This window comes from Puntigrus tetrazona, chromosome 21, assembly GCF_018831695.1.
Source record: "Puntigrus tetrazona isolate hp1 chromosome 21, ASM1883169v1, whole genome shotgun sequence".
Classification (NCBI taxonomy): domain Eukaryota; kingdom Metazoa; phylum Chordata; class Actinopteri; order Cypriniformes; family Cyprinidae; genus Puntigrus; species Puntigrus tetrazona.
Window position 1 is genome coordinate 14,977,802 of NC_056719.1, and position 26,367 is coordinate 15,004,168.

General features: G+C 38.9%; 1 protein-coding gene across 3 annotated transcripts; it reads left to right on the plus strand.

The window, feature by feature from the left end:
- The first annotated feature begins 1,473 nt into the window (after positions 1-1,473).
- cpeb4b (cytoplasmic polyadenylation element binding protein 4b) lies at positions 1,474-23,928 on the plus strand. Of its 3 annotated transcripts, XM_043220826.1 has the most exons (11): positions 1,474-1,835; positions 2,489-3,652; positions 11,128-11,218; positions 13,896-13,946; positions 15,361-15,384; positions 16,967-17,137; positions 17,272-17,361; positions 18,003-18,121; positions 18,338-18,452; positions 18,831-19,012; positions 19,883-23,928. In XM_043220826.1, exons 2-11 carry the CDS (start codon positions 2,543-2,545, stop codon positions 20,108-20,110), a joined length of 2,181 nt encoding a protein of 726 aa, XP_043076761.1. In that variant the 5' UTR covers positions 1,474-1,835; positions 2,489-2,542; the 3' UTR covers positions 20,111-23,928. The 3 variants fall into 3 exon arrangements, with proteins under 3 accessions (XP_043076761.1, XP_043076762.1, XP_043076763.1); XM_043220827.1 differs by lacking the exon at positions 15,361-15,384; XM_043220828.1 differs by lacking the exons at positions 13,896-13,946; positions 15,361-15,384.
- The last annotated feature ends 2,439 nt before the right edge of the window (positions 23,929-26,367 follow it).

The following is a 26,367-nucleotide window of genomic DNA, read 5'->3' on the forward strand; positions in this document are numbered from 1 at the left end:
TATATCCTTTCTCATAGCCTCATGGGATAGTAAAGTGTCCATCGTATGCACACTTCAGAATCACGCAGTGTTCGATTTTGTATGCAGCCATATACTCTTATGCATCTGGATTTTGAACCAATTAGATTGTAGTATGGGCGGGGCTACCCAGTACAGCTCACTGGGAGCATGTTGCTTCGTCGTGATGCGAATGGTAAGATAGCGGTCAACTAGTTTAGTTACTTTTGTTATTTACTGGCAATCACCACTATTACTATATTCTCTGGATAATTCTGACCAGTTAATATTTTAGTACAATGACTGATTTCCTTTCTTGTCGACTCCATTGTCTCATGTTCTTTGAACTTGATAAAATATAATTGTCATATTTGTAGTCATGTTATAATAATATATAAACCATGTTGTCTCATACCTAAGATGTCACCCACAGAAGCTGATTTTTACAATCTGGCTTCCTTCTTGGTAGACCTACGAGAAGTCCAAATGATGACGGTGGAGGAGCTCCATTATGGAGTGAATAAAGCAGCAGGCCTTAATGAGACCACTGTCTAAGAGCACAGCTGTCATATTCAGAGCCACTCTCCTAACTGCTCTCTGACCCATTGGTGTGCAGAAATACCGGTAATGAGACTGATCCGGGTCGCTTAAAACAGGGTAGAAGGGCGCAAGCAGGTGTCTTTGCAACTGAGAAAAGCCAGCCTTTGCTGATTTCAGTTCCTTGCAGTGTCAAAAAGGACAAACATTTGCACATGCAGCAGCTCTCTGTCACAAGAGGACAGAAGAAATCTCCGGGAAAGAGCTGGAGGTTATATACATTTAAACATGTTGCACAGCATTTTGTGGTGCTGCAAAATAAATATCCCACTGAGACCTCCACTTTAAACATTAATTCAGCATTAATTTCAGCAATAAAAAACTGTAAAATAATAAATGTATGAAAAAATATTAGGCTATAATGATCGTATATTAAAAAACATTTAATAATAATGTCTACCTTTGTATTTATAATAAGAAATGTGTCCCAATTTACTTGAAATTACAGATAGATAGATAGATAGATAGATAGATAGATAGATAGATAGATAGATAGATAGATAGATAGATAGATAGATAATGCTGAATATTTCTAAGCCTTGTTGACCTTACAGGGAGGAGATTTCAAGACGTAGAGGGTAAAGGCGGAACCTCGTTACTCAAATGACCTTAAAGGGCAGACACATATTTATGAATCGCTTCCAAATTAGGAAAAAGTGGGCGGAAACGCCGTGCGCTTTAACCAATTAAACCCCGTGTCTTCCACCAGCGTGGGAGGAACAGACGTCTTGTGAGGTTCCCGTGGGCGTGGTCCGACGCGGCGGAGGCGGAGCTTTAGCCGGAAGTGTGTGTGGACTGGGTCTCCTTGTCATTTGGCTTCAGTAGATTGTGCCGTGGAGAGGAGAAGGACAGCAGCGGCAGCGCAACGAAGGGAGCAGCAGTGCGCTGGTGAAAAAAAAAGACAGAGAAACGAAAATTTAACAATGAAAAGGACGCATGAACGCATTGCAGTTCACCAGTAACTAAACTAGTATTTTTATATTGAAGTCAATGACGTAGAATCGTCTAAGCAAGTGATTTAAAGGTTAGCAGCTGGCTAAAGCGAGACAGGGCTGTGTCATTGAGAAGGCAGGACACGTCAAGACGAGGAAGGGAGAAAAAATAGACACTTCTGTCGGATTAAAGATTCCCACTTCATAGTATCAGATCACCGGTTTATTCGAGCTTCTGCGTTAGTTTGCGTTGTGATAATATCTGGAACGAGTGTCTGTCCTCAGTCATCGCTCGGATCAGCCGCTAAGGTGAAAAGTACATTTATTTATTGATTTCTGTGAACGTATGTATCATAAATCCCTGACGTTAGATGTGTATTGCGCTTCTGTGTGTGTTAAATCGTGCAGTATTGTGAGTATTGTAGTGCGAGAGCAGAAGACGTCATCATTTTTCAGCTCGAGCATTCGTTCGTTGAAAAGGAAAGGGAATACTAAGGATTCAATTGTTTTTTTCCTTCAGATGATGTTTAAATTATAACAACGGCGGTACTTTATCGAGTAAGCTATCCTGCTGTATTATTTCTGCGTCAGAAAAAAAAAACGGTCGAGTCGGCCTTTCGGTTGATACGGAGCCTTTTAGCAGTTCCTGTTGAATAAGCCGGTAGCCTGTTAGCTGCTAGCTGAAGAGACGTCACGAATCTATAATTAGAGCCCGAAAGACCTTTATAACTTGCGTTATAGCCAGTATGGAATAGTACTTGACAACACAAACCTGTCATATCATACATTTCCTGGCGACGTTGATCACATTTATCTGTCCTGTCAGTTTTTGTGACGTCTGGTGGCGTAGTGCCACATAGTCTCTCACCAAAGGGTGTCCTCAGCGTTTCCAGTATGTCATGAATTATGTTGTGCAACTGCGTCATGGAGTATTTTAACCATGGACATGCGTTCTTTTTCAGGGCTTAGGAAGCAAGAATAACTGTGTCGGAGCCAGGTTGAACTGGAGAACATAAATGGGGGATTACGGGTTTGGAGTCTTAGTGCAGAACAACACTGGCAACAAGTCTGCTTTCCCAGTACGAATCCACCCTCACCTGCAAGCGCCCCACCACCACCAGAATGCGACCGCCAGCCCCGCCGCTTTCATAAACAGCACCCCGACCGGAAATGGCAGCAGCAGTGCTTCGACCTGGCTGTTCCCGGCGGCCGGCGCTCACAGCAACATGCAAGATGAAATTCTGGGCTCTGAGAAGCCCAAAGCCCAGCAGCAGGATCTGCAAGAGAACCAGGAGAAGCAGCAGCAGCAGCTCTCCCCCGGACACCAGGAGAGCGTCATCATCTCCGAGCTGGAAAAGGCTCGCGCCGAAGAGAGCAAAGTGGAGAGCGGGTCATCCGACGGGACCAACGGCAAGGAGAAGCTGCGTTTGGAGTCTCCCGTACTGACGCCCTTCGACTATCAAGAGCCCTCGGGACTGGGCACAGCTGCCCAGTCCAGCACCTCCTCCTCCCTGACCAGCTTCAACAACTGGTCGGCTGCTATCCCCGCCACCCCCTCCACCATCATCAACGAGGACATCAGTTTCTTCAACCCGGCCGCCTCGGCCAACAACGGCCCTCTGCTGTTCCAAAATTTTTCCCATCACGTCAGCCCAGGCTTCGGGGGCAACTTCTCCCCCCAGATCGGTCCCATCTCCCAGCACCACCCACCTCACCCCCACTTCCAGCACCCTCACAGCCAGCACCAGCAGCATCGTCGTTCTCCGGCCAGCCCCCATCCGCCACCGTTCCCCCACCGCAGCGCCCCCTTCGGCCAGCTGCCGCATCTCTCCAACAACCTGAGCAAGCCTCCCTCACCCTGGGGCAGCTACCAGAGCCCCTCGCCCTCTCCTTCTTCCACTTCGTGGAGCCCAGGTGGGGGTTACGGCGGTTGGGGTGGCTCCCAGGGTCGCGAGTACCGCCGTGGCTTGAATGGCGGCATGACACCTCTCAACTCCATCTCACCGTTGAAGAAGACCTTCCCCAACAACCACATGCCCCAGCAGAAGTACTCCCGTGCCAGCCCCGGATTCAACCCAAAGTCCTGGATGGATGACAGCAGGAGCGAGAACATCTTCCCTTTTCAGGTGTGTATATTAGAAATTACGTCGCAAAATTAGTTAAGAGAAACTAGTGACTGACCAATGTTGGCCAGGCCGACGTTCACAGTCCAAAGATGTTAATTATAATTGTGAAGGTTTAAAGGCGCAATTTACCACTAGCTAGATGAGCTTTTAATAAAACCTGGTCACCTGTGTAGTAGAAAGATGATTTTTGTTTTGCGTGACTAGAGAAAAAGGCCTGCGGCGTCGTCTTTTGCCAAAAAAGGTAAGAAAACTTCAACACCCACAATGCACTGTTTGAGGATGAAAAATGAGTATAATATGTAGCTTGCATAAAATCCCTGGAGCTGTGTAATAATTGGGGAAGTCTTAGCGTGGGAGACATGGAGAAAGACTACACACGTTGTTCATTTAAACTAAGTTCAGTTAAATGTTTTGTGCAAAAAAAAAACGAGGCTGGGGACAAAATCTGTATTGGGAATTTTTTCGCTCCATATTTCAGCAGGTTCCTGTCGGAATTTGCACACAAGATTTGCACACAGAGCAATTGTGAATGTGACCACACCTTTACGAGAACATGGAAATCCACACTACAGTTGTAATAATATTGCGGAACAATGTATTTTTTTTTTCAGCTAATGAATGAAAAAAATCATTGACAGCCAATCAGAATCCATCCAACTTTAAAGAGCTGATCATTCGAAGCAGCAGGCGACAGAACTGCAGCACTTATAATAAACAGCCCGCTATCGACCCCTGATGTGGATTCTAATATTATCATTGGTGTTTATAACTATTCTTGGTGTTAACAGGCTTTAGATGTTTTAAAATCTAATCAAAGCTTCATCAAAGGCTATTTTTAATCTTTGTTAAAGGATATTAATAAAATGGTGAGAATAGTAATCTAAAGACAATAGTATATAGTATAAAGATAAAAGTATATAAGCCTATAACGGTTTAATTACAGCTTTATAATGCATATAACTAGATAATACACCCCACCATTATTAGTAGTCGACCCGATGTCTCTGCTAATTTGCTTTAGTCATCAGAAACTGGCGGTTTACATTGAAATGAATTATTCCCGGTCGCTTTGATGCCGCAGTCTCTGTCAGTGTCAACCCTGTAACGTGGATCATTTTCTACATTTGCGCAGCTTTAATGTGCCTGTTTCTGCTCTCTCATGGCACATTGTGACAAATTCAGCTTGAGTTGGACCCAAAGCAACATGCGCCAGAGGCTTGGATGACTAACTTTGCCCTGCCTGTTTTGTTTTCCAAACAGCTCTGTGGGATTTTAGGACCTGACAGTTGCCTAGCACGACGCTGTCCGGGATGGCTCGATGCTAATCTTACAAAGCGAATAATTGTAATGTAGACATTGCCTTTTTGACCCATTTGATTACATTTACATAAGCCATTACTTTAATCATAGCAGCAGAGGTTTTAAAATGTCGGCCAACCTGTTTTATTTCTGGTAGTATATTTTTGGCCTTGTCATACTTTAATGGAGCTAGATTAGATAGATTAAAGGAATCTTTAGATTTGTTAAAGCGGTATGAATACATAAATATAAAAAAAAGTTAAATTCATTTACACTAGAGCAGAATGACTTTGTTATAAGTGTTATTAGCTGTATTAGAACTGCTTCTGTTTGTGTTCAGAGTGTGTCTGGGTACATGTGATGGAGGGGTGGAGTGATGATGGTGAAAAGATAGGGCAGAGAGTCCTCCTAGATACTTTTTTTATTGATTAAGAAATGTTTTGTACTTGCCAATAAGGTATTGGGCCATTAAATTATCTCTTAAGACTCCTCTTTATTACAGGCAAATTTAGTCATTTAAAAAATAGAATTGATTTGCTTTCCAAAAAGGTGCTATAGATACTTAAAAACCAAACAAAAAAATAATTGTTACGAATAACTAAATTTTATGCTTTAAATTGTAAGTCTTTTTTTTTTTTTTTTTGACGCACACCAGTTCAGAAACCAATCCTGTTAACTAATAAACACAAACTTTCAGACAAGACTTGAACACTGTTGCTTCTCAAGGTTCTGTCACAATACGTTTACATTGATATTCTCCTCCTATTTTTTTTTTTTTTTAGAAGAATGTAACATTTGTTGGTACTAGCTGTAATTTAATTGCTAAAATACAGTCTTTTAGCTTTAAATGTTGTGTTATGGTAAGCAGTGTAAGGTCTGTGGGCCATCAGCCCTCATTTGTGTCAGTCTATCTCGCTTTCAGCTTGATTCCAGTGAACAGGTGCTTCCCAGATCCTCTTATCGGGCCATTTTGCTCACGGAGGTCATCATCTGGCATAGGAACTTGGGTCAGCCTGCAGTTTTGCGATCTAGATTTGTTCTGTTTTTTGTAAAACCAACAAACTAAAGGTATTTGATAGCGCTTGGAACCTGTGGCTTCCACCGCTGAGAACAGGCAGCTCTTATTCGCAGCTATTTGCTCCAGCTGGTTGAATACGTGATGTGATTCCCAGCGCTGCATAATGTCGCTGGAAGTTTCCACAGGCTCTGTGTACTCTCAGCCAAGAATATCTGATGTTTGGTGTGAAAGCAAAGGCTGTCTCCGGAGGGGGGGCAGGACACACACACACACACACACACACACTGACAGACTCACACATGAACAGGCGCTGCCGAGATGTGTAATTAAGCAGTTGCTCAGAGAGAAAATGAGAAATGGGACACACAATTCGTGATGGTGAAGATGGTTCTCATGACAAGGTTAGATGATTGAAGACACTGTAAAGAAAACAGAAAAACAAATATGGCTGTTGCGATGTTTTTTTTTTTTTTCTTATAACTCAACTGGGCTGTTATATGCCAAAGGCTCAATTAGTGATCAGGCTGACACAGAGACGATTTAAAGCTGTTTGTTTTATTTTCAAGGCCAGCATTTGTTTGGCTATTGTCACGGGGCGCAGGTGCCCACGGCAAATAGTCATCTGTTGCTCGGCTTTATCGTAAAGAACAGAGGGTTAGCCAAGGATTTGACTGCGCAGTTGCCTAATATGACACACTTTACGTTTTTCATTTTGCACCGCATGCAAATCATTCTCACTCTTTTTTTCTTCCCGTTGATGCCTTTCTAGATTCATTCTGTAATATCATATGCACACTTTTGTTATCGTAATAAGGATGATGTGTTTTTAGTACGTTAGTACGGTCAGCTTGGTCTTTGTAAATTCTAGCCGTCATCTTAACCCTCTATAATCTTCTTTAAATTCCCCTATGATTGCTTGGGTTCGGGCTGCCTCAGCAGACATTCACCCCATCGTGCATTAAACTACCTCTGCTCTTGGGAATCTTTGTGGTTCGATACAAAGAAAAAAGCTTTTTGGTGGCTAGAATATGAAAATTATAATTCTGTCATCATTTAGATGCTATTTTTGCATTTCCACTGTGTTGCTTTTCCTTTGTTTTTCTATGTGCAACTTGGAAGCCTTTGAACTTTGGGTTGATTTTGCCATCTTTTACAAGTTTCGCAGTATGTGCAAGATGCTCTTTTCCCTACATCAAAAGTAAAAAGGAACAGACTCTATAAATCGTAAGAACTGTAACAGAAAGTCGATAAATGTATATTGTATTATATTCCCTGGTTCCTGCATGTGTCCAGCACAACATTTATTTTTGCTGTCATTTGGAACAAGGCTTTCCTTTCCCAAAATAACCACATTGTCATAGATAGAAGCAGTTTTATTTCTTGAAAATTTGATCAGACAGTCAGATAGTAGTAATGCATATGTTTGTGTTGAAATAGGTTACATGACATAAATTAACACCAGTCTTTTGGTAAATAATAAGGCTTGTGTTCAGTAGTTCACCCCAAAATGAAAATTCTGTCATCATTTACTTATCATTGAGTAGTTCTAAATCTGTAAAAAAAAAAAAAAAAAAAAAAAAAATCTGTTGAACATAAAGGGAAAAAAAAGTTTCTAAGCAGGCTGTTTTGGGTCACCATTGACATCCAAAGTATATTTTTCCTACTATAGAAGTTAATGGTGACCAAAACTGCCTGGCTACAAAATATCTTCCTTTGTGTTTAGCGGAACAAAGAAAGGTTTGGAACTACTTAAGGGAGAAGTCATTTGTTTTTTAGGTTGCTGTCTTAATGGTTTGTATTAACCTACAATTTTGAGATCTGAGGTGGTGTTTTTTTGTAATGGCACAGTGCCATAATATTAGCGCGATAATATAAAAAGAAATTCACTATAGCGTCCTCCTCTCTGTTTGCTTTTTGCATTTTATTGTGAACTACACTGACACGGTTATCACAGGCATCTTGCTTCAGTGCTGTCTGGAGATAGATATACCCTCCAGTGTCCTTCAGTTGTCAGTTGGAAACCACGTACCTTTTCAGTGTTATTTTGTCATATTGGCAGTCCTCCAATAAGAAAGGGTCTACAATAGAGGCATGACCATGACGGCCATGGTTGTTTCATGCCATCTATCTGAACGATAGCTCTTTCTACGCTTTAATTACTTTATCAGCAGAGTCAGTTGCGCTCCCCTGTGGAAAGTTTCCATACCCCCTGCCTCCCCAACCGTGTGGAAAGGCTGGATTAATAGGCTTTAGAGTGATTTGATGTGGAAGGCTTTGAAATACCTTGTGCTACGACAAAAAACACAATGTCAAGCCTCTGCCTCCCATTCTCCTCCCGTCCCCCTTTTCATTAGTTTAGCCATGACATTTCAGATTAATGTCGTTCCTGAAACACCCGTAACATGCCACACTTAATCACTCACATCAGGGTGCTCCATCAAGGTCCCTTTCTGAAAAGCTCACAGCAGACTTTTTCCATATCTGTTGAACTATGATGACCTGAAAACATGCCCCTGGTGGGTAAAGGCCTTTTGAGTCAGCAAGCCGTGCACACGGTCTAATTATAGTTAAACCCGAAATAGCTCTAGTGTTAAGGAGCGGGATATGCTCATTAACACCTTTTTTAATAAGACGCGACGTATAGAACGCAGCTTGTTCTGCTTTTGTCAATGATGGCTTCAGTTCCTTATGGAGTTGGTTCTTCATCAAAGGGCTCTCAGCGGAGTGTACTGTGCAGTAATTCTGAGGACGGCCTTTGGCCCGCACTCGTGTTCTGAATCAGCGAGCCAGCCCTGTGCTGTGGCATAAGTGCCCTGCGTGAGCACACAGCCTCTCTAAGCTGAGGGGGATGAGTGGTGCTCTGAAGATCCCAGCAGATGCCAGATCGTGACTGAGCACGAGCAGATTGTACCGTTAATCATAGCACCATCCAGTTCAGATGGAAGCTGCGTTTATGTTGGAGCTCAGGTACCCCACGTTAGTTATTTATATAAATAGCCAGATGGACTCGGCTGCTTTAAGTATGTACTGTGTGGCAATGTTATTCCTTGGGAGGCCATTTATTTAAAACGTACAAAAGGTGGCATATTTGGTGGATTGTCAAACACGTGCTAGGTTTATGCATTTGACTGTTCTCTAACAGCATTCTAAAAACTGAAGATGGATGCAGAAAAGTGTGTCTAGATTATGACTTTTTCCAAGCCCTGCATCTCACGTTCTATAGTGATAGTTCACCCAATAATTATATATATTTTGGGATGGTTCAACCCAAAATGAAAATGCTGTCATCAGTTCATCCAACCCTTAAGGTCTTCGGAGCACAAATGAAAATATTTTTTATGAAATCGAGCGTGACCATGCATGGACAGCAATGCAACTGAAATGTTCCCAAACCCAGACATAGCAAGGACATTGGTAAAACTGCCCATGTGATATCAGTGGCTCAACTTCAGTTTTGAGAAGGTACAAGAATACTTTTATGTGTGCAAAAAAAACAAAAATAACAATTTATTAAAAAAACTTCTCAGTAGATGTGCACGCTTTCCCCAGAATGTAATCAACATAATGTTTTTTTTTTTTTCGTTCATTGTAAACTGTGCACATGCATCGTGGCACTCACAAAATGGTGGAAGGTGCAGCTAAGAAGAATTGTAATTTTTTTTCCCCTTTGTGCCTAAAAAGTAATTTCGTAGCTTCACAAAACTGAAGTTGAACCACTGATGTTGCTCTTACTATTTTACTAGTTCTGGGAACATTTCGGTTGCACTGCTGTGTATGCAGAGTCAGAGCAGTTTGATTTCATCAAAAATATCTTCATTTGTGTCTTCCAGGTTTTAAACGACATGAGAGTGAGTAATTAATGTTTTTGGGGTGAACCATCCCTTTAAGTCATTCGAAACTTGTATCACATGGATGTATAAACTGAACCCCACCGACTTTGATTGAAAAGACAAAATCTGTCCTTCAAAAATCTTAAAAATCTTTAAGATATCCTTTGAGTTTCAAAGAAGAATGCAAGTCACATAAGGAAGAGGATTTTTGTTTTGTTGTGAACCATTCCTGTATTGGAGCAGACTTTTAAAAGGTAACTCTGTTGCCCCCTTAAGTGCTGATGTTTTTTTACCGTCATGGTAACGCAAGAGCACATATCAAGTATGCACAATAGGATTGCACTCTTGTAATGCTTTGGCCAAACATTTGCGTCTGTGTTGACGTACTTGCATAGCAAGTCTTACTGACCTTCAAGAAACAGGAAGACCTAGATTTTGTTATTTGCTTTTGGTAGACAATAGAATGAAGAGTCTTGAGTCTAAAGTGTGTGTTTAATGGAAGTCTCAGTTTTGAGATCAAATGACCTCTGGTCCTGTTTAAACACTTGATTGTGCTGAATCATCAGGTAAAGGGGGAATAACCAATCCATTTAAAGTGTAATCGCTCTATCTGTATTTAATAAACCCCCCAATCCAAATAATCAAATAATATTATCTGGTACTGCATGAGGTTAGTTTTGCCAAAACCATGAACTATTTATTTTCCAGGGCTAACACGCACTGTAATTCCCTTTGGCTAATGGCAAATGCATATATGCAAACTGTTTAATTATTTGTATCTTTGTATAAATATTGTTCAAGCTGTGTTTGTCAGGTTCTGTATGAGCCATTTGTCATGCAAATATCAAATCCAGGTGTTATCTCTTTGTTAAATAGGTGTTTTCAGCCTTGAACCTTGAACATGGTTTGAGTTAATTTTACTTGTTGGTCATTGGTACCTCTGTGTTTGTATTGTTAGGTTATGTCACTGTGAAGTTAAATCTGCATTGCAAGTGTAAGCCATTGTGCTTTCTCTGTCAGTTTTGTTAACCTTTGGGTTTATAAATGATGTCAAACATTAGACTCGTCACATTAGACATTAGCCTCATGATCCAGAGGTCAACTCAGTACCGAGCACCAAATTGGATTTATATTTTGGTCTAGAGCCTCTGTTGAGCCTTTCATTTGTGATTTCCTTTCAACAGGATATAGTTTTTGAGAGGAACAAAAGCACAACAGCTTGAACTCTATTGTAGATGAAAGGGATACTCCCGCAGAGCCGAGGGATATAAGAAATGCCATCATAGTTATTTTTTCTTGATACCCATCCTCCTTTTCTCCCCTCACAGGATCGTCCCCGTTCATTCGATGGCTTCAACATGCATTCTCTGGAGAACTCTTTGATTGACATCATGAGGGCTGAGCAAGACACTCTGAAAGGTAAGATAAGAGTCCACCAAAAGAGATTATGTGTCAAAGTACCATATTGATGGCCAAAAACCTTTGTCCCATCAGCAGTTCGATTCATGCGGCCGTTCACGTGGTTGAAGTTGCATTGCTCTCTCTGTAATCAAATGAAAGCTTTAGGTGGTTTGACATTCTCCAGTAAGGGGTCGTTCACACAGAACTTGCTTTTTCATTCTACTGCACTGCTTTTCAACTGGTGTTTTATGTAAACATGTGCCAAACAATCACATTTGACCATTGCGTTTGCGGCCGGTTCGTGTTTGTAGTACACAAGTTATAGTTAAACTAAAAAGAAAAAGGTAAAGGCTAGAGACCCTTTTTTAAATGCACTGCCTTTCTGTGGAAATAGCTGCTAATAATAACATCGTGAGTTTGCGGATTTGATGTAGCTCCTGTTCTGTGACTGGTGTTCCATTTTCTTGAAAGTTGGTTGGTTATTGCATCACTTTTATATTCCTCTTTAGAGGCAGCTGACAACTGATCGCAAGGCCCGGTCCTGGAGGCCTCACCTTTTGATAGCAGTTGTAAATGCATACAAATGACAATTAATGAGCCCATGACGTTATTCCAAGCTTTTATTAGCGCATGTTCTGGAGCAGACAGTAGATTTAATCTTTTTTTTTTTATGGTCACTGCTGCTGGCTACGGCCGCCTGTTATTTCCCAATTGAGCAAAACAGAATTATACCGAGAACAAAAAAAAAAAGTAAACGGACATTAAAACATTCTCTTTGCAGTCTTTTTACTTAGCACTCTCCAGTGGTATTTTACACCCTTTGTTTTCTTGCATATGTTTGTAGGTTTCTTTAACGTCAGATATGGTGTTAAATCTTTGGTGTGAGAGTGAGCAGCTGTAAAAAGCTACCCATTAGCGCTGAATCATTGCACACCCACGCACACACACACACACACACACACACACACACACACACACACGCACACAGAGCAAGAAGAGAGATAAAGCTCTGTGTTGACCTACAAATAGCGGTGTCTGTGCAGCAGAGCTTAACCAGAGCTCCTTCCACAGAATTCTTACAAAATTTGTAATCTGTGGTTCAGATAAATATTTATTTATTTAAGACATTTTTCGAATGCTAAAAAGGATAAGGATATTCAGATCATGTCCCAGGAAGATATTTTGTGAATTACCTACTGTAAATATATCAAAACTTAATTTTTGGTTGTTGTTATGCATTTCTAAGCACTTAATTTAGACGGCTTTAAAGACCGTTTTCTCAATATTTAATTTCTTTCTTTTTTGCAACCTCAGATTCCAGATTTTCAAACCATTGTATCTCAATACAGCCAAACATTGTCCTGTCCAAACCACACATCAATAGCCATGTTTCCATCCACTTATTTTTATGTGTATTTTGGAATATTGCATAATGGATGGAAACACCAAGGTGGGCATGAATTCCTTAAAACGTATGCGCACATTTGAGTAGGATAAACTTTTTATCCGATTAGAATTGCGCATATGAAGAGGCAGCCAGTGCTGGTTTCAGTTTCACAAACATTGAAACTTGAAATTTTGAGCACTGAGATTTCAGTAGGTGAGTCATATGTTGATTCAGTAACTGCTCTGATGGTTTCAGCGAGTTCATTCACTGAACAATCTGTCAGACTGATTTAGACCAGTAACTCAGGAGTTTGTGGGTGCTTTTGAATGATAAAACTGGCTCATAAAAGTCATTTTTGTGCGTCGGATTGTACTGTTCTTGCTGTATGTTTGTTTGTGCATACAGCCGACGAGGATGATTCAGTTCACTTGTTTTCTCGCTGTTCTTGCTCATACATTTTCTTTTGTCATCACATTTATTTCAAGCTGTGAGCTTAAAGCTTTGGTAAAATATAATTTTGTTCACAGTAGCTCTGCAGATTGACGCTCTCCGTCTTTAAACAGAAGCATACGATGTCACACACTTTCAAGTTTTAGATTTCCACACATTTGGACCGTTATTAATGCAACCCCAAAATGGTTGCGCGGTTTCTTAAATTCAAAGCTGCTCACAACCACCACCCCCCCCATACACATCATAACCATATTACAACAACCCTCAGGGTCAGTTTCTCTTTAGCAGAGCATAATTTGACCAGCAGAACCAGAAGATCGACCCCGCAGACACCACCCCAAACAAGAGATGGGGAAGAGAAGTAGTCCAGTGTACAAGTTGCTTTGAATAGCTTCCAGCATTGTCCTTTGCCTGTAAAAGAGCCCTCTGTTCTCGCTAAAGCAACAAAATGGTGTGCTGGCCCTGGCCACCAGACTGCACTCAGAGTGAACAGTAGAAAGAGGGGGCTGCCAGAGCCATGTTAACACCACACAGAGAAACAATCCATACCAGCCATGCTTGTTGATGTTTCCTCTCATTCTTCTGTTAGAAGCAGAACAAGGCTGAATCGAGCATGAGAATGAAAGTGATCCGCATCCGGAAAAGCATCGCGATTCTAACGTATAGGGTGGTCATTCAAAAAGTATAAGGGTGACGTAATTGATATTGTTTGGCTGTCATTTTAATCGAGCGATTCTGTAATTTGTCAACTGGTAAACTCAACCTGCAGTGTACATTCAAGTGGCCACGTGTGGATTTAAATGTGCTGCTTGTCGTTCCAACCACCCAGCTGATTTATGTCCTGTTCTCTCGAAGGTCGCCTCGGATTCACCCATACAGGAGGAGACAGCCCCTTGCCCATAAATGGTACGCGCATGCATTTTATTGGTTTAATGTTTTGGTGGCTGGACAGGCCCAAGCTGTGTGTTGAAATGATCAGCAAGATTAATTTTTGGGGCGATTTTTGTCTCACCGGTTCTTTTTAGACGTTTTGAAACGTGGGGTAATGCAAATGTACTTTTTTATTTCATTTTTACACATTTATAAATGTGTGAAAATTAGACAAATATAGCATGTAGTGAAATGTGGGTAATAAATTCAATCAAATGTCAATTGATTAAGCGTGATTAATTGCATCCAAAAAAAAAATAATTACTTAATGTGTGTACTGTATGTATTTATGTATACACACACATTAATGTATATAAGCAAAATATATAACATCATCATAGACACACACACACATATATATATATATATATATATATATATATATATATATATATATATATATATATATATATGCACAGTATGTGTTTTACAAAAATGTATTTTGGATGCATTTAATCACAATTAATCATCTGACAGCACTATAGTGTATAGTTATATATCATAATGAAGGTGTGCATGATTTTGTACTGTTGTGCAAAAAAAAAAAATGAATGAACATTTGGAATGAACATGGTTTGTGAGGATATATGCACAAAACCCACAGCTTCTGAGTCACATGATGATATAATTAAAACTAGTCATGTTTTCATAGCCACTGTTTTCACAAAGGTTTGATAAGAAAATTTTCACTTACTCAAATAGGGCTAGCTTTTCTGAATCAGTTGAAGTTGACATTTTCCATGCCTTTTTTATCTTAATGAAACTAAAGGTTGAGTATTGTTTAAATATTATCTTCTTTTTACATGCACCAGTATAACACGTATAAATAGCAATATTAATCTTTAATATGGTTTTCTGAAAACATAACATGCTACACTGAGATTTGATTGAATAAAACCAATAACTTGAACAGTTTCACTTGACGTTTAGATCAGAAATGCTATCACACATGCTTATACTCACTTTCAATCATTGTATAGTAGTGAAAAATGTAAATATAAAAAACGTATATAATCAAGTATCATTTTTTCCAGCGAGTAGACAGTTGATAAATGCCAAGGGCTGTTAGTGAGTGCTCAGAATTAAGACACGTTTGAACAGGTAGGTTGAATCACACGAGAGTCCTTAAAAATACTTTCCACTAATCCTCTCTTGAGTCACCGAGACAAAAAATCTAGACAGTTTAGTTGCATGTTTTGGTTTGAGTCTGGATAAAAGTGTTTAAAGCACAAATCCAGGTAATTGTGTTGACTGTACTTTTTGAAAGAACTTCTGAAGTGGCACATAATTTTCAACACATCTTTAAAGTGTAAAATTACTTGAGACAGAGGAACCACATTTTCATTGGGGATGTGTTACTTTACTTCTGATCATCTTATTTTACATGCAGCAAGGAATTATGGGAGGCGACGAGGTAATGACCACTTTAACAAATCCAAATGAGTAAAATGAAAAATACTTTCAAATAATTATGGGTGGAATAATCGAGTATCTGCATGACGTGTTTTGGGGCATTGTTAATTGTTTGCATGTACACGTGCAGCCTTCATTTCCATTTGTGTATCGATTGTTTGCTTCTTTCCTGTTGAGATTTTTTTTCTTTTTTTTTCCTTTTGGTGAAGAGTAAATTTGATTGGGGCTTTTCTGTGGTCAGGGCAACCACAGACACTGACACACATTCACACACACACACACACACACACACACACACACACACACACACACACACACACACACACACACATCCAGGCCACAGTTTTGACTAACTCCCTTACATAAAGTCTTGTAAAGCAGCTCAGGCCTGTGTTCTGTCACGTCAGGAGGAAATTTGCTGGAGTGGCTTGAGCCAGAGGACTAATACTACATCCTCCAGCCCTCCCTCTGTTATTACTGCAGCTTTAGAGCAAAGCTACATAATCATGTGCTAGACATTTCACACTTGCATTAAGAGATATTTTGACAAAATACTCTTTATATAACCTAATTGTGGTTATTTTCATTCGGCCAGTGAACATAACCCATCTACATTCACAGAGATGTTTTGGTAACGCTTCACCCTAAACATATTTTGTTCATGCTAGTTAATACATTAAGTCATGTTAACAAATTACATCTTATTGTAAAGTGTTACCAATATTTTAAGCATGGAGAGATTGGTGGCTTTTAGTTTAGGAAGCTAGACTAGTTAAAAAGATACGTAAATTTAGCCTGAAATTTTAATCAGTGAAATTATGAAGTATATATAAATTACTTTTCGAAAGTTAAGGGTCTATATGATTCCTTTTTTTATTTTTATTTTTTTAATTTAAGAAATTAATATTTTTATTTGGCAAGGAAGCGTTAAATTGATTAAAAGTGACAGTAAAGACATTTATAATATTTTTTGTTTCAAATAAATGCTGTTCTTTTAAATGATTCTATTTAGAAACCTGAATAAAACCACATTGTTCACAAAAATAAAATATTAAGCAGCGTAATTTTGAGCGTAAAATAATCTGTTCGGAAAGATCATGCGACACTATAGACTGGAGGTATTTGTTCGTGAAATTTTAGCTTTTTTCCAGCAAATTTTAAAAAGAGTTATCTTAAATTGTAATCCTATTTCACATTATTACTGTTTTACTGTATTTTCGATGAAATGCATGCCGTCCTGGTGAGCACATAAGAGATATCAAACATTTGCCTAAACATTTAAACAGTAGTGTAGTTATCCAGGCTTTAACACAACTCTCTGCGTAGAATCTGAAAATAACCTGTTTTATCATTGGGCCAAAACTGTGGGCTATAATTTGTTTGATTACAGGAACACAGTAGCCATAATTCAGAAATCCCTATGCTTTCGAAATCACACAACCAACATGATGCAATTGTCTAAGTGTTTCTTGGGCTCAGAATAATCTGAGTGTAATTTGTTTTACTCTGCGGTGCAGATGAAATATAGTTCAAACACCGGGAAAGGCGCAGATAATAATTCCCGCCTTCTCCAATTTCCTCAGGACACTCATCCCTGTTCCCGATGGAAGATGGCTTCCCAGACGAGGAGAGAGGCGATCAGAGCCTGCCTGGCCTGGGTTCCCCCCACTGCTTCCCTCACCAGAACGGAGAGAGGGTGGAGCGCTATTCTCGCAAAGTCTTTGTGGGTGGCCTCCCCCCTGACATAGACGAAGGTATTGTACACGTTTACGGTGACCTCTACGCCGCAGCTTATTAAAACAAAAACAGGTTTCAAGGTTCATTCTTGGCATTTTGAACCGCGTCCATGATAGCTGCTAGCTCTTATCTGCAATATTATCTTTCCTAGATGAGATAACTGCTAGTTTCCGCCGTTTTGGGCACCTGTTTGTGGACTGGCCTCACAAAGCAGAAAGCAAGTCATACTTCCCCCCGAAAGGTAAGCTACGAGTATTTAACATTTTAAAGGCCATCATTTTTGTATTTTGCAGATTCCGGTGTTATAGTTTTGGCTGGCCTGGTCACCATGAAGGTGCTCGAGTACGAAATTAAAGGGATATTTCACCAAAAAATGACAATTGTCACTCACCCTTGTGTTATTTTAAACCCTTAAGACTTTCGTTCAGCTTCAGTGAACAAGTAAAGGAGACCTGAGATATTTTTCTCTCCATTGGAAGTCCGTTCCAATTTAATAAGTAATCCATATGAAGAGACGCCATTACTTTAGATCTATTATTCTCTACGAGTAAATCAATTTTATATGTGAATAAAAGCCTGAATTTCATTTGTTTGGCATATAAAACAATTTCTGCCTCTTCACTTGGATTGAACCGCTCAGTTCATATTGATTACTTTTGTGGTGGCTTTATGAACATTTTGAAGCTTGATAGTTGTCGGACTGGACTTCAATAGGACAGAGATCTCTGAAGTTTCATGAAATATATTTTTGGGTGAGCTATCTCTCAAGATTGGCGCTACCGAAAGACAGGAGTTGCGTTGGTATTGTCCGTTATTGTTATTGTTGTTTTTTACTTTTACCAATCCTGCTGCTTCCTAACTCTGAAATTCATTTTTTCAAAGGTTACGCTTTCCTCTTGTTTCAAGATGAGAGCTCTGTTCAAGCCCTTATCGATGCCTGCATCGAGGAGGATGGAAAACTCTACTTGTGCGTCTCCAGCCCCACCATTAAAGACAAACCTGTAAGGACGAACCTCAGTTTTTACACTGAATTCTCTTTAGTTTTATCGTGTTAAACAGCCGTATTTTCGAATCAAGCTTTATTTGTCCTTGTTTGTTCCGTGAAGACCTGCTTTTTTTTTATTTGTTACCAGATTTGAACTCTGGGGAAAAAAAACTAGCTATCTGTTATGGATTATTTTTTTCATTTATTTTGTTGACGTGTGGTTTTGTAACAGGTCCAGATTCGCCCGTGGAATCTTAATGATAGTGACTTTGTGATGGATGGATCACAGCCCCTGGACCCGAGGAAGACCATATTTGTGGGTGGGGTGCCACGTCCGCTTCGTGCAGGTATGGAGTTTTATTTTTTTTTAAGCGACAGGGTAAGATTAAACACATGATTATTTGAACACTGATTTAGAGCAGCCAGGGTTACTTTGTGCCAGATACAAGTCACTCCAGCTGCCCTGGAATTGCATTCAGCAGCTATTTGAATGGCTCCCTAACCATCTTAATTACTAGCAAAAAATCTTTGTATCGTACCTTTAGTTATCAGGAGAACAAAAACTAACTTTGTTGTGACACTTGTTCGCAGCTTGACGAACTGTTTTCACAGTAGCTTTATCTGGAGTTGCCATTTTGTTTTATGTTGAAAGAGCTAGAACGAATTATGCTGTCTGGTGTTTGTTTCTGATCTTTTAAGCATGAAATATTTTGACTTTTTGACAGTGGAGCTGGCGATGATCATGGACAGGCTGTATGGTGGAGTGTGCTACGCAGGCATCGACACAGACCCAGAGCTGAAGTACCCCAAGGGAGCAGGGCGGGTCGCCTTCTCTAATCAGCAGAGCTACATTGCTGCTATCAGTGCTCGTTTTGTACAACTGCAGCATGGAGAAATCGATAAACGGGTCAGTGCTGACTTCCACAAAAAATGCAGTTTTGGACTATGCTCCAACCCTAGTCGTGACACTGCAACATGTTTTTGGCTTATGAACAAATGCGCATTTTGCATAGATTCAGTTTAAATGAGCTTCTTTAATGTGGGATTTATTAAAAATAAGAACGATGGGTTTTTGAAGGTCAAAATATTCAGGTTATGGTTCTGAGTAGTAAAATACCCTGAAATCGATCAAAAACATGTTGTCAAAAATAAACTATGTTTTGCAGTTTTGTGTTATTTTTTATGACAATAGCTATGTTTCCTTTCACCTATTTTTATGCACATTTTTGAATGTCACATAAAAAAAAGCAATGGATGGAAATGCCAAGATGGCAATTCTGAAAATCTGCGTTAAAATTGTGTAGGAATTAACAATTTGCATACATTTCTGAATAAATTTCAGTATGGGCTTTGAAAATATCAGATGGGATAATTTCTCATATATATATATATATATATATATATATATATATTCACAAATATTATATAACATGCATCATTTTTACTACTATTTATTGATTGATTGCAAAGTATTTATGCATTGTGGTAGTATTTGTTGTGCTGCCTTTTTTAGCAGTATCTTTATTATATTTTTTTTTATACAAGTTATGACAGTACATAATTGATTGAGCAATCAATTGAATAGATGATTTAATCAAACAAAACAAAATATTGAAAAAAATATTCATTAAGTTCATTAAAAACTCTCATTTAATTTGCCTTTAACATAAAAAAATATTGCAATATTTTGCTGTTTATTACATGAGTAGAAACTGCTCATACTTTACGGATATAATGTCACAGCGCTGTAACAGTCTGCTGATCTTTCTCGGTTCAGGTGGAAGTGAAGCCATACGTCCTGGATGACCAGCTGTGCGATGAATGTCAGGGGACTCGCTGCGGAGGCAAGTTCGCTCCTTTCTTCTGCGCCAACGTGACCTGTCTCCAGTATTACTGTGAATACTGCTGGGCGGCCATCCACTCACGCGCCGGCCGGGAGTTCCACAAGCCTCTGGTCAAGGAAGGCGGCGACAGACCTCGCCACATCTCCTTCCGCTGGAACTAAAGCTGGTAGGCCAGGAGAAGACAGAGAGAAAGAGAGGAGGGGGAGAGTAGGCTAGGAGGAGTCGCAAAATCATCATCTAAATAAATGCACTTTTCTGTTGCTGGTTCCTTTTTAGTTTAATTTAAAAAAGACAGACAAAAAATATGATTTTAATTTGTCATTTAATATATATGAAAAAAAAAATGGATGTGTATCCAAAAAAAAGATTCAGGAAGAAAAAGAAAATGTCTAATCCATCTCTCTATTTTTTTATAACTCCATTATATTTCATTTTCACGTGCACAGAGATGTGAATATATTGAGTATTAGTATAATTTGTCAGTAAGTATCTGCATGACTTTAGAATTGGCTTTTTGTTAACATTGCGATTGGAAGTATTACGTCCTATTTTAATTTAATCGGAAAAGGCGAAGGAGCAAACGTGAAAAGAAAAGGTGCGGGAAGAGTGCACTTATTTCTTTGCTACCCAGAGTGCAGATGTGTGGTCTAAGATCTCAGTTGTTAACCAAAGCTTGGGATTTGAGAACAGAAGTGAATTCTCTCGACGCTCTGTTTCTTTTTTTTTTTTTTTAATATACTTTGTAATTTAAGACCATGCTAATCTTTAATGTTTCTTGATGACAACAACTGATTCCACAACAGCTGTCTGGATTTGATCTCCATTGTGACATGCAAGAAAACTAATACCTCAAGCTTAGCTGCTAGTTTTAAGTCGAATATATATATATTAAAAAAAACACAAAAACAACAAAAAAAAAACAACAAAAAAAATCAAGCTGGTCTCACCCTTTCCCCCAGGACCACAGAGAAAAAAAAAAAAAGAAAAGGAAATGACATCAGCAAACGGCACATTGAGAAAATCTGCTCTGTCACTTCCTGATTTCGAATTCGAGATTCAGCATCCTAGTGGGGAATGTATGTTGTTAAAGTTGCAGTAGTCTGCCTGCGAGCTGGTTCAAGTGCAAGGAACTTGATTTCGTTTCTGGTCCAGCTTAGCAAGAAGCAGCCGTCGTTCTCTCAGGCTGTTAGCGGCAAGCCTTCGTTTTCATTTATAACTCGCAATATGTGTCTCCTAAGCCTTTCCCCAGCCCCCAGAAGCCTAAACCCTAAACCCCCCCCCCGAAAAGAGGTGTATACGTACAAGCAGAACAGCAGTGAAAGCTACTTAGAAGGGAGGAAGACCGATCGAACAATGTACCTCCTGTCCTGCAGCAGCCGTGCCCGCTCAGCCTGAGTGTGAAGCATAACTGAAGGTAGTCCATGCATCTCTCCGCTCGCTCGGCCCCCCAGCGCTCACCTGAAACATAAGAGGTTTTACTTTCAGACATTAGGGAACCAAAGATGGCTGTGTAGTAGCTAGCGAATCCACGACCGTTTCTTTCGCCCCGCAGATTTTATTTCGGCTGATTATTTCTGCCCCCGACCCCGACCCGACCCGGTCCTCATCCCGTTCAATATAAAGACCAGATGGGCTCCAGCAAACCAAAGATTGGCCTTGAATCGATCAGCATGCAGTTAAAGTCCTAGTAACACTAGTGAAAACCACTGAACCTTTTTCGCAAGTCTACCCAAAGGTCAACCGAAAGAGTCGCACGGTCAGGAGTTTACGCCATCCAATTCGGTAGATTTCCGGCATTTAGCGCAAAAAAAAAAAAAAAAAAACAAGTCAGGGAGTTAGTGATCAATTAAGACTTGATACACTAGTGAGAAATTTATCCTTGTGTCGGCCGTTATCGCCGTCACGTGAGCTGGTGGGTGTGGTGGTTGAACATTTTCGAAGTTAAACACTTTTTGAAGAATTTGCTGTTTAAAAAAAAAAAAAGATGATTATTTTATACATGGCCTGCTGATTTTTGGTACAGTGTTTTCTAGCTAAATTATTTTGTCATGCACATATAAACATTTATTATGCACTACTTTTCTAAATACTTTTTTTTTTTTTTTTTTTTTTTTTTTCAACAGTCATTTTAGGCACATTTTTCACAAAATGGAAAAAAAAACTCCTTTTTGCAATACCTCAATTTTTCACATTGTGAAAGGTAGCTTTTGTACTTTTGTTACTGAGAGATCTGCATATATGGAAATTTTCATTTTAAGAGAAAAAAAAAATAGTTGAGTGAATTTAATATATATTATTTTCAATTATGCTTTTTATACATTTCAGTGCTGAGGAATCTTTACAACTAAGCACGCACTTGTGTTGACGCGACAAATCTGCAGAGGAGAGATCAGAGTGTATATTGCTTAAGGTCTTGGCTCTTGTACACTAGATTTTAATGGCAACCCTAGATTCGGATATATGATCTGACAGCAGCATGGTAAGAACACGTTGTCGTTCATGTTAATATTGCGCAAAATGGCTAAAAGATAACCTCGTCTTTTTCGGTTTCCTCTCCATAGCTGGAATATAAACGTATATAATATAAGGAGAATGCTAAATCTGGTTCATGTTTAGGCTGATCCTCGTATCACGAGAATGGATGTTTGATGTTTAGATATTTTAACATTTGAAAAATATATATTCTTGAACTGCCAACTAGTTCCTATTGTAATCCTTAGCATGCATGATGAGAAAAAAAAAAGACGTACATGAATTAGCTATTGAAATTAATTGTTGTGGTTGTGCACCAGATGTTTCTAAACCTTTCATTTAAGGCCACCCCCACACCCTGCACCCTTCCCATGTTATTCTCTATGCCTTCCCCATAATCCAGTATCGATAGGATGCACGGAGGAAACACACACACACACACACACACACACACACAAACACACACGTTTAAAAAAAGAAAAAAAAAAAAAGAGAACTCTAAATGTCATTGGGTGAATTTGCAGTGCAGGACGAAAGCATCTTCTTTAGTACGCTGTTGAAAAGACTTGAGAACTTCATCCCCACTGTCTGTTTGAAGTAAATCAAAACCCGTTTGGAGGAAGGGGAACTTAAGACTTGAATGTGGTAAATGTTGCAAGTTAACTTCGAGTTGTTATGTGCAATACTTTTTTTGAACTTTTTCCAGATAAAGACTCTTTGCAATGTAATTCTTTAATGCCATTTTTAATTGCCGACATTTAAAGAAGATGTTAATATGTTTTTCACAGTCATTTTCTACTGTTATTGTAATCCTTTTCATGCTGGTGTTTGTAAAAAAGAAAAGAAATCAAACTATTTGTACTAATATAAATAATTGAAGTTATTTTTAAAACATTAAAGGTTTTGTGCTCATTTGCTTATTTTGTTTATTTCAAGCTACTGTGATTGATTGCATTGTAATTATTAGGTCAACAATGTATTTAGCTGTTTATTGGTATATTTTTAATTGGAATGTATAATTAATTTTTATAATTTTGATCAGATTTTTGTTATATTTTTGAGGTGAAGCTTTTAATATGTTAAAGTGTCTAGTTTTTACTAATTGCTATATTGTGCTCCACAATATATGGTTCACATTTTCTGAAGGAAAATAAATATTTAAATATCTGTCTGTTAACGATGTTACTTAATGGCAAAATTTCAATAGTTTTTAACTGTGTATGGGAAGGTTGTTGTATTTATTAATAGCATTTTTTACTTAAGATATCACCTTAATTTTTATTGTCATTTCACTTTATAAGTTCCTATTTTTGTATTTTTCTTTCTAATTAAGTTATGTTAAACGAAATGTCCATATTCTAGGAGTTGGTCTGTAAGTGCTAGTGAAACAAAAAGAAAAATCTAATGTTATTTAATTGTTTGCAGCCAACTATTTATAACAATATGCATAATTTTTAAATATTTGTAATGTGAAATGTTGAATGAATAAAACTTAACTGTGACAAGATGCTGGCTCTCCCGTATTTCTTGCATTAACGCGGTATTATGGTCTCGTTTTCTAGATGTTCTCTATGCGCTTCACTTGTAGATTCTGGCAGATGCTGCTCTGAATTCATTTGAATTTTTTTATTCTGTGGCTCACAGCTCAAATGAATCGTAATGACCGGTAGGAATTCAGCCGTGGAATCCAACCTCTGGATTTTCTGCCAGTTTTCGACTGATTTTTCAATCCGTCCGCGTTGCTTCAGAAAGCTGGGTGTATTTCTTTTGTTTTTATGTCATGAGGTTTTATCTTATCGTTTATTGTGTTCTCACTGGCACCATCTGCTGTCTCTGAATGGTTCCATTGGAAATTCGGTTCTTTGTTACTTGATCTCCTAAGTGCTTTATTTGCTCTTTGGATTACGTTTCTTTGTCTGAGTCTTCCGTTCGTATTCGCATAAACCATATTTAACGCCCGTGTAGATTTTCCATTTCGGGGTGTCTTGTTTATTAATGTCTTCAATTGTCGATTCTACAATTAAGAAAAGCAGGCAATGTCATCTAAATGAGAAAAACAGAAACCCAAAAAAAAGATCAAAACCAGATGTCAGATTGAGGATATTTATATGCTTGATAGCCCGATTTTTCAATTCAGCGAACGCAAATCCGATTTTATCGTTAACCACTAACTCAATCCTTGCCTTCTTTCACTCCATTCTCCACAGGAGATCGGCGATGTCTTTGCTTTATAATTTTACAGGTGACGTTTTCATCAACTGCAACAGATCAGGGTGGCACTGTTTCGGGGGGGAAACTTCTTTTGTCTAGATTTCGCAGCGGTCGATGCCTTCTCGCTGAGGTAATGAAGATGATCCACCCTAATAAAACGGTGAACGTGCCTCGGTTGCTCCCTTATATCTCTCCAGCTACAGGATCTGTAGAATAATAGAGGAGTGTGATGAGATCATCCTCGTATCAGACTCTGGAAACAAAGGTTGAGTACTGTGTGTAGTCGGGTCACCGTCTAATTATTTATTTCCCGTGAGACAGCGGGGCAGGAAATGTAGATCTCGGCGGTTCACTGGTGAGAGCTTTCGATCACAGAGCTCGTTTGGAATTATTTGGATGATAAACGGATTGATTACCGGTTGAAGCTGTGCGTGACGTGTGACATCATTGCCACACCCTTTGGCAGGAATTACGCGATGAGAAAAGCAGCAGATATTTTGCTGCATGGCATCCCGGAGAAGCACCGCGCATTTAGAAATAAAATTCATAACTACAGCAGGCTGAAATGTCTACTTAAATGTAAACTGAATGTAACGTTTTCAGAAAATTAATTTGTATGTAAGGCTATTATAGTTTGCATTTATATAAAAATGCACATTTTGGGATTTTAAGTGCACTACAGTAAAGTGTACTTTTTAATACAAGGTGTTGTGTGTGTGTGTGTGTGTAGCTAAAATATATAACAAATATGTGGGTGAAATCACGGTTGGTGTTGCACTCCATCCACCTTCAGTCATCTTTAAAATGGGATGGGTGCTTGAGTGTTTTACATGACCAAATGTATAATATTTAGTATAAAGGAAGGCATTACAATAATATATAATGCTTCACGCCCCCTTGTGGCTGGAGATGATAGATTTCTTTAGTAGGCCTGGCTTATTCCAAAAACAGAGTTAGTAAAAAGCAGTTGCTTTGTTGATGCACGGTGGATTTTATTTGCCAGAAAAATCAAATTAAACAGAATTCTATTCTTTATACTCATTTGGCGTACTACTTACACTGTCATAAATAACCACAGGTTGTGTAAGCCTAATTAGTTACGTTATAATATAACTAAATATGTTTTTATTGGTTAAAATCGGTGGGCTTGCACAATATATATTTTGAACAAATACCATTCTAACAGTCGTGTCTCTAAAATTTGATTCAGTGATTAGGGACAAATCAGTTGAATATTGCATTTTTGTTTAGCAACAGAGAACTGAGCAATACATGTACATGTATGTATGCATGCACTAGCGTTTTTTATTGTAATGATGTTTCCACATTAATAAGCTACCCCAAATAATAACGATATAAATGATAATGCTATGTTTATTAAACAAAAAAAAAAGCTGTCTAAAACAACAGGATGCTCAGCCCCCAATGGTGTGCTTAGGCTAAACAAAATGATAAAATGTTTTATTTAAGTCTAATTTAACAGATTTGTACCATTGCATTAGTTAACATTTATAGTGTATTAACAATTATGTTAGCTATAATTTACAATCCGTAGTCGAAACTTTAAATACTGTTCTTTTCGTAATGCTTCGCTGGACAAATACAATGTTAAATGGATGATAACGCTACTGCACTTCTCTCGGTTTTTCGCTAGATGGCAAACAAGTCAGCTGGTGTGGGTAAGCGTTGAGCTTCGGGCTTTGTAAGGGTCGGGCAAAACAAATGTAGGGTTTCT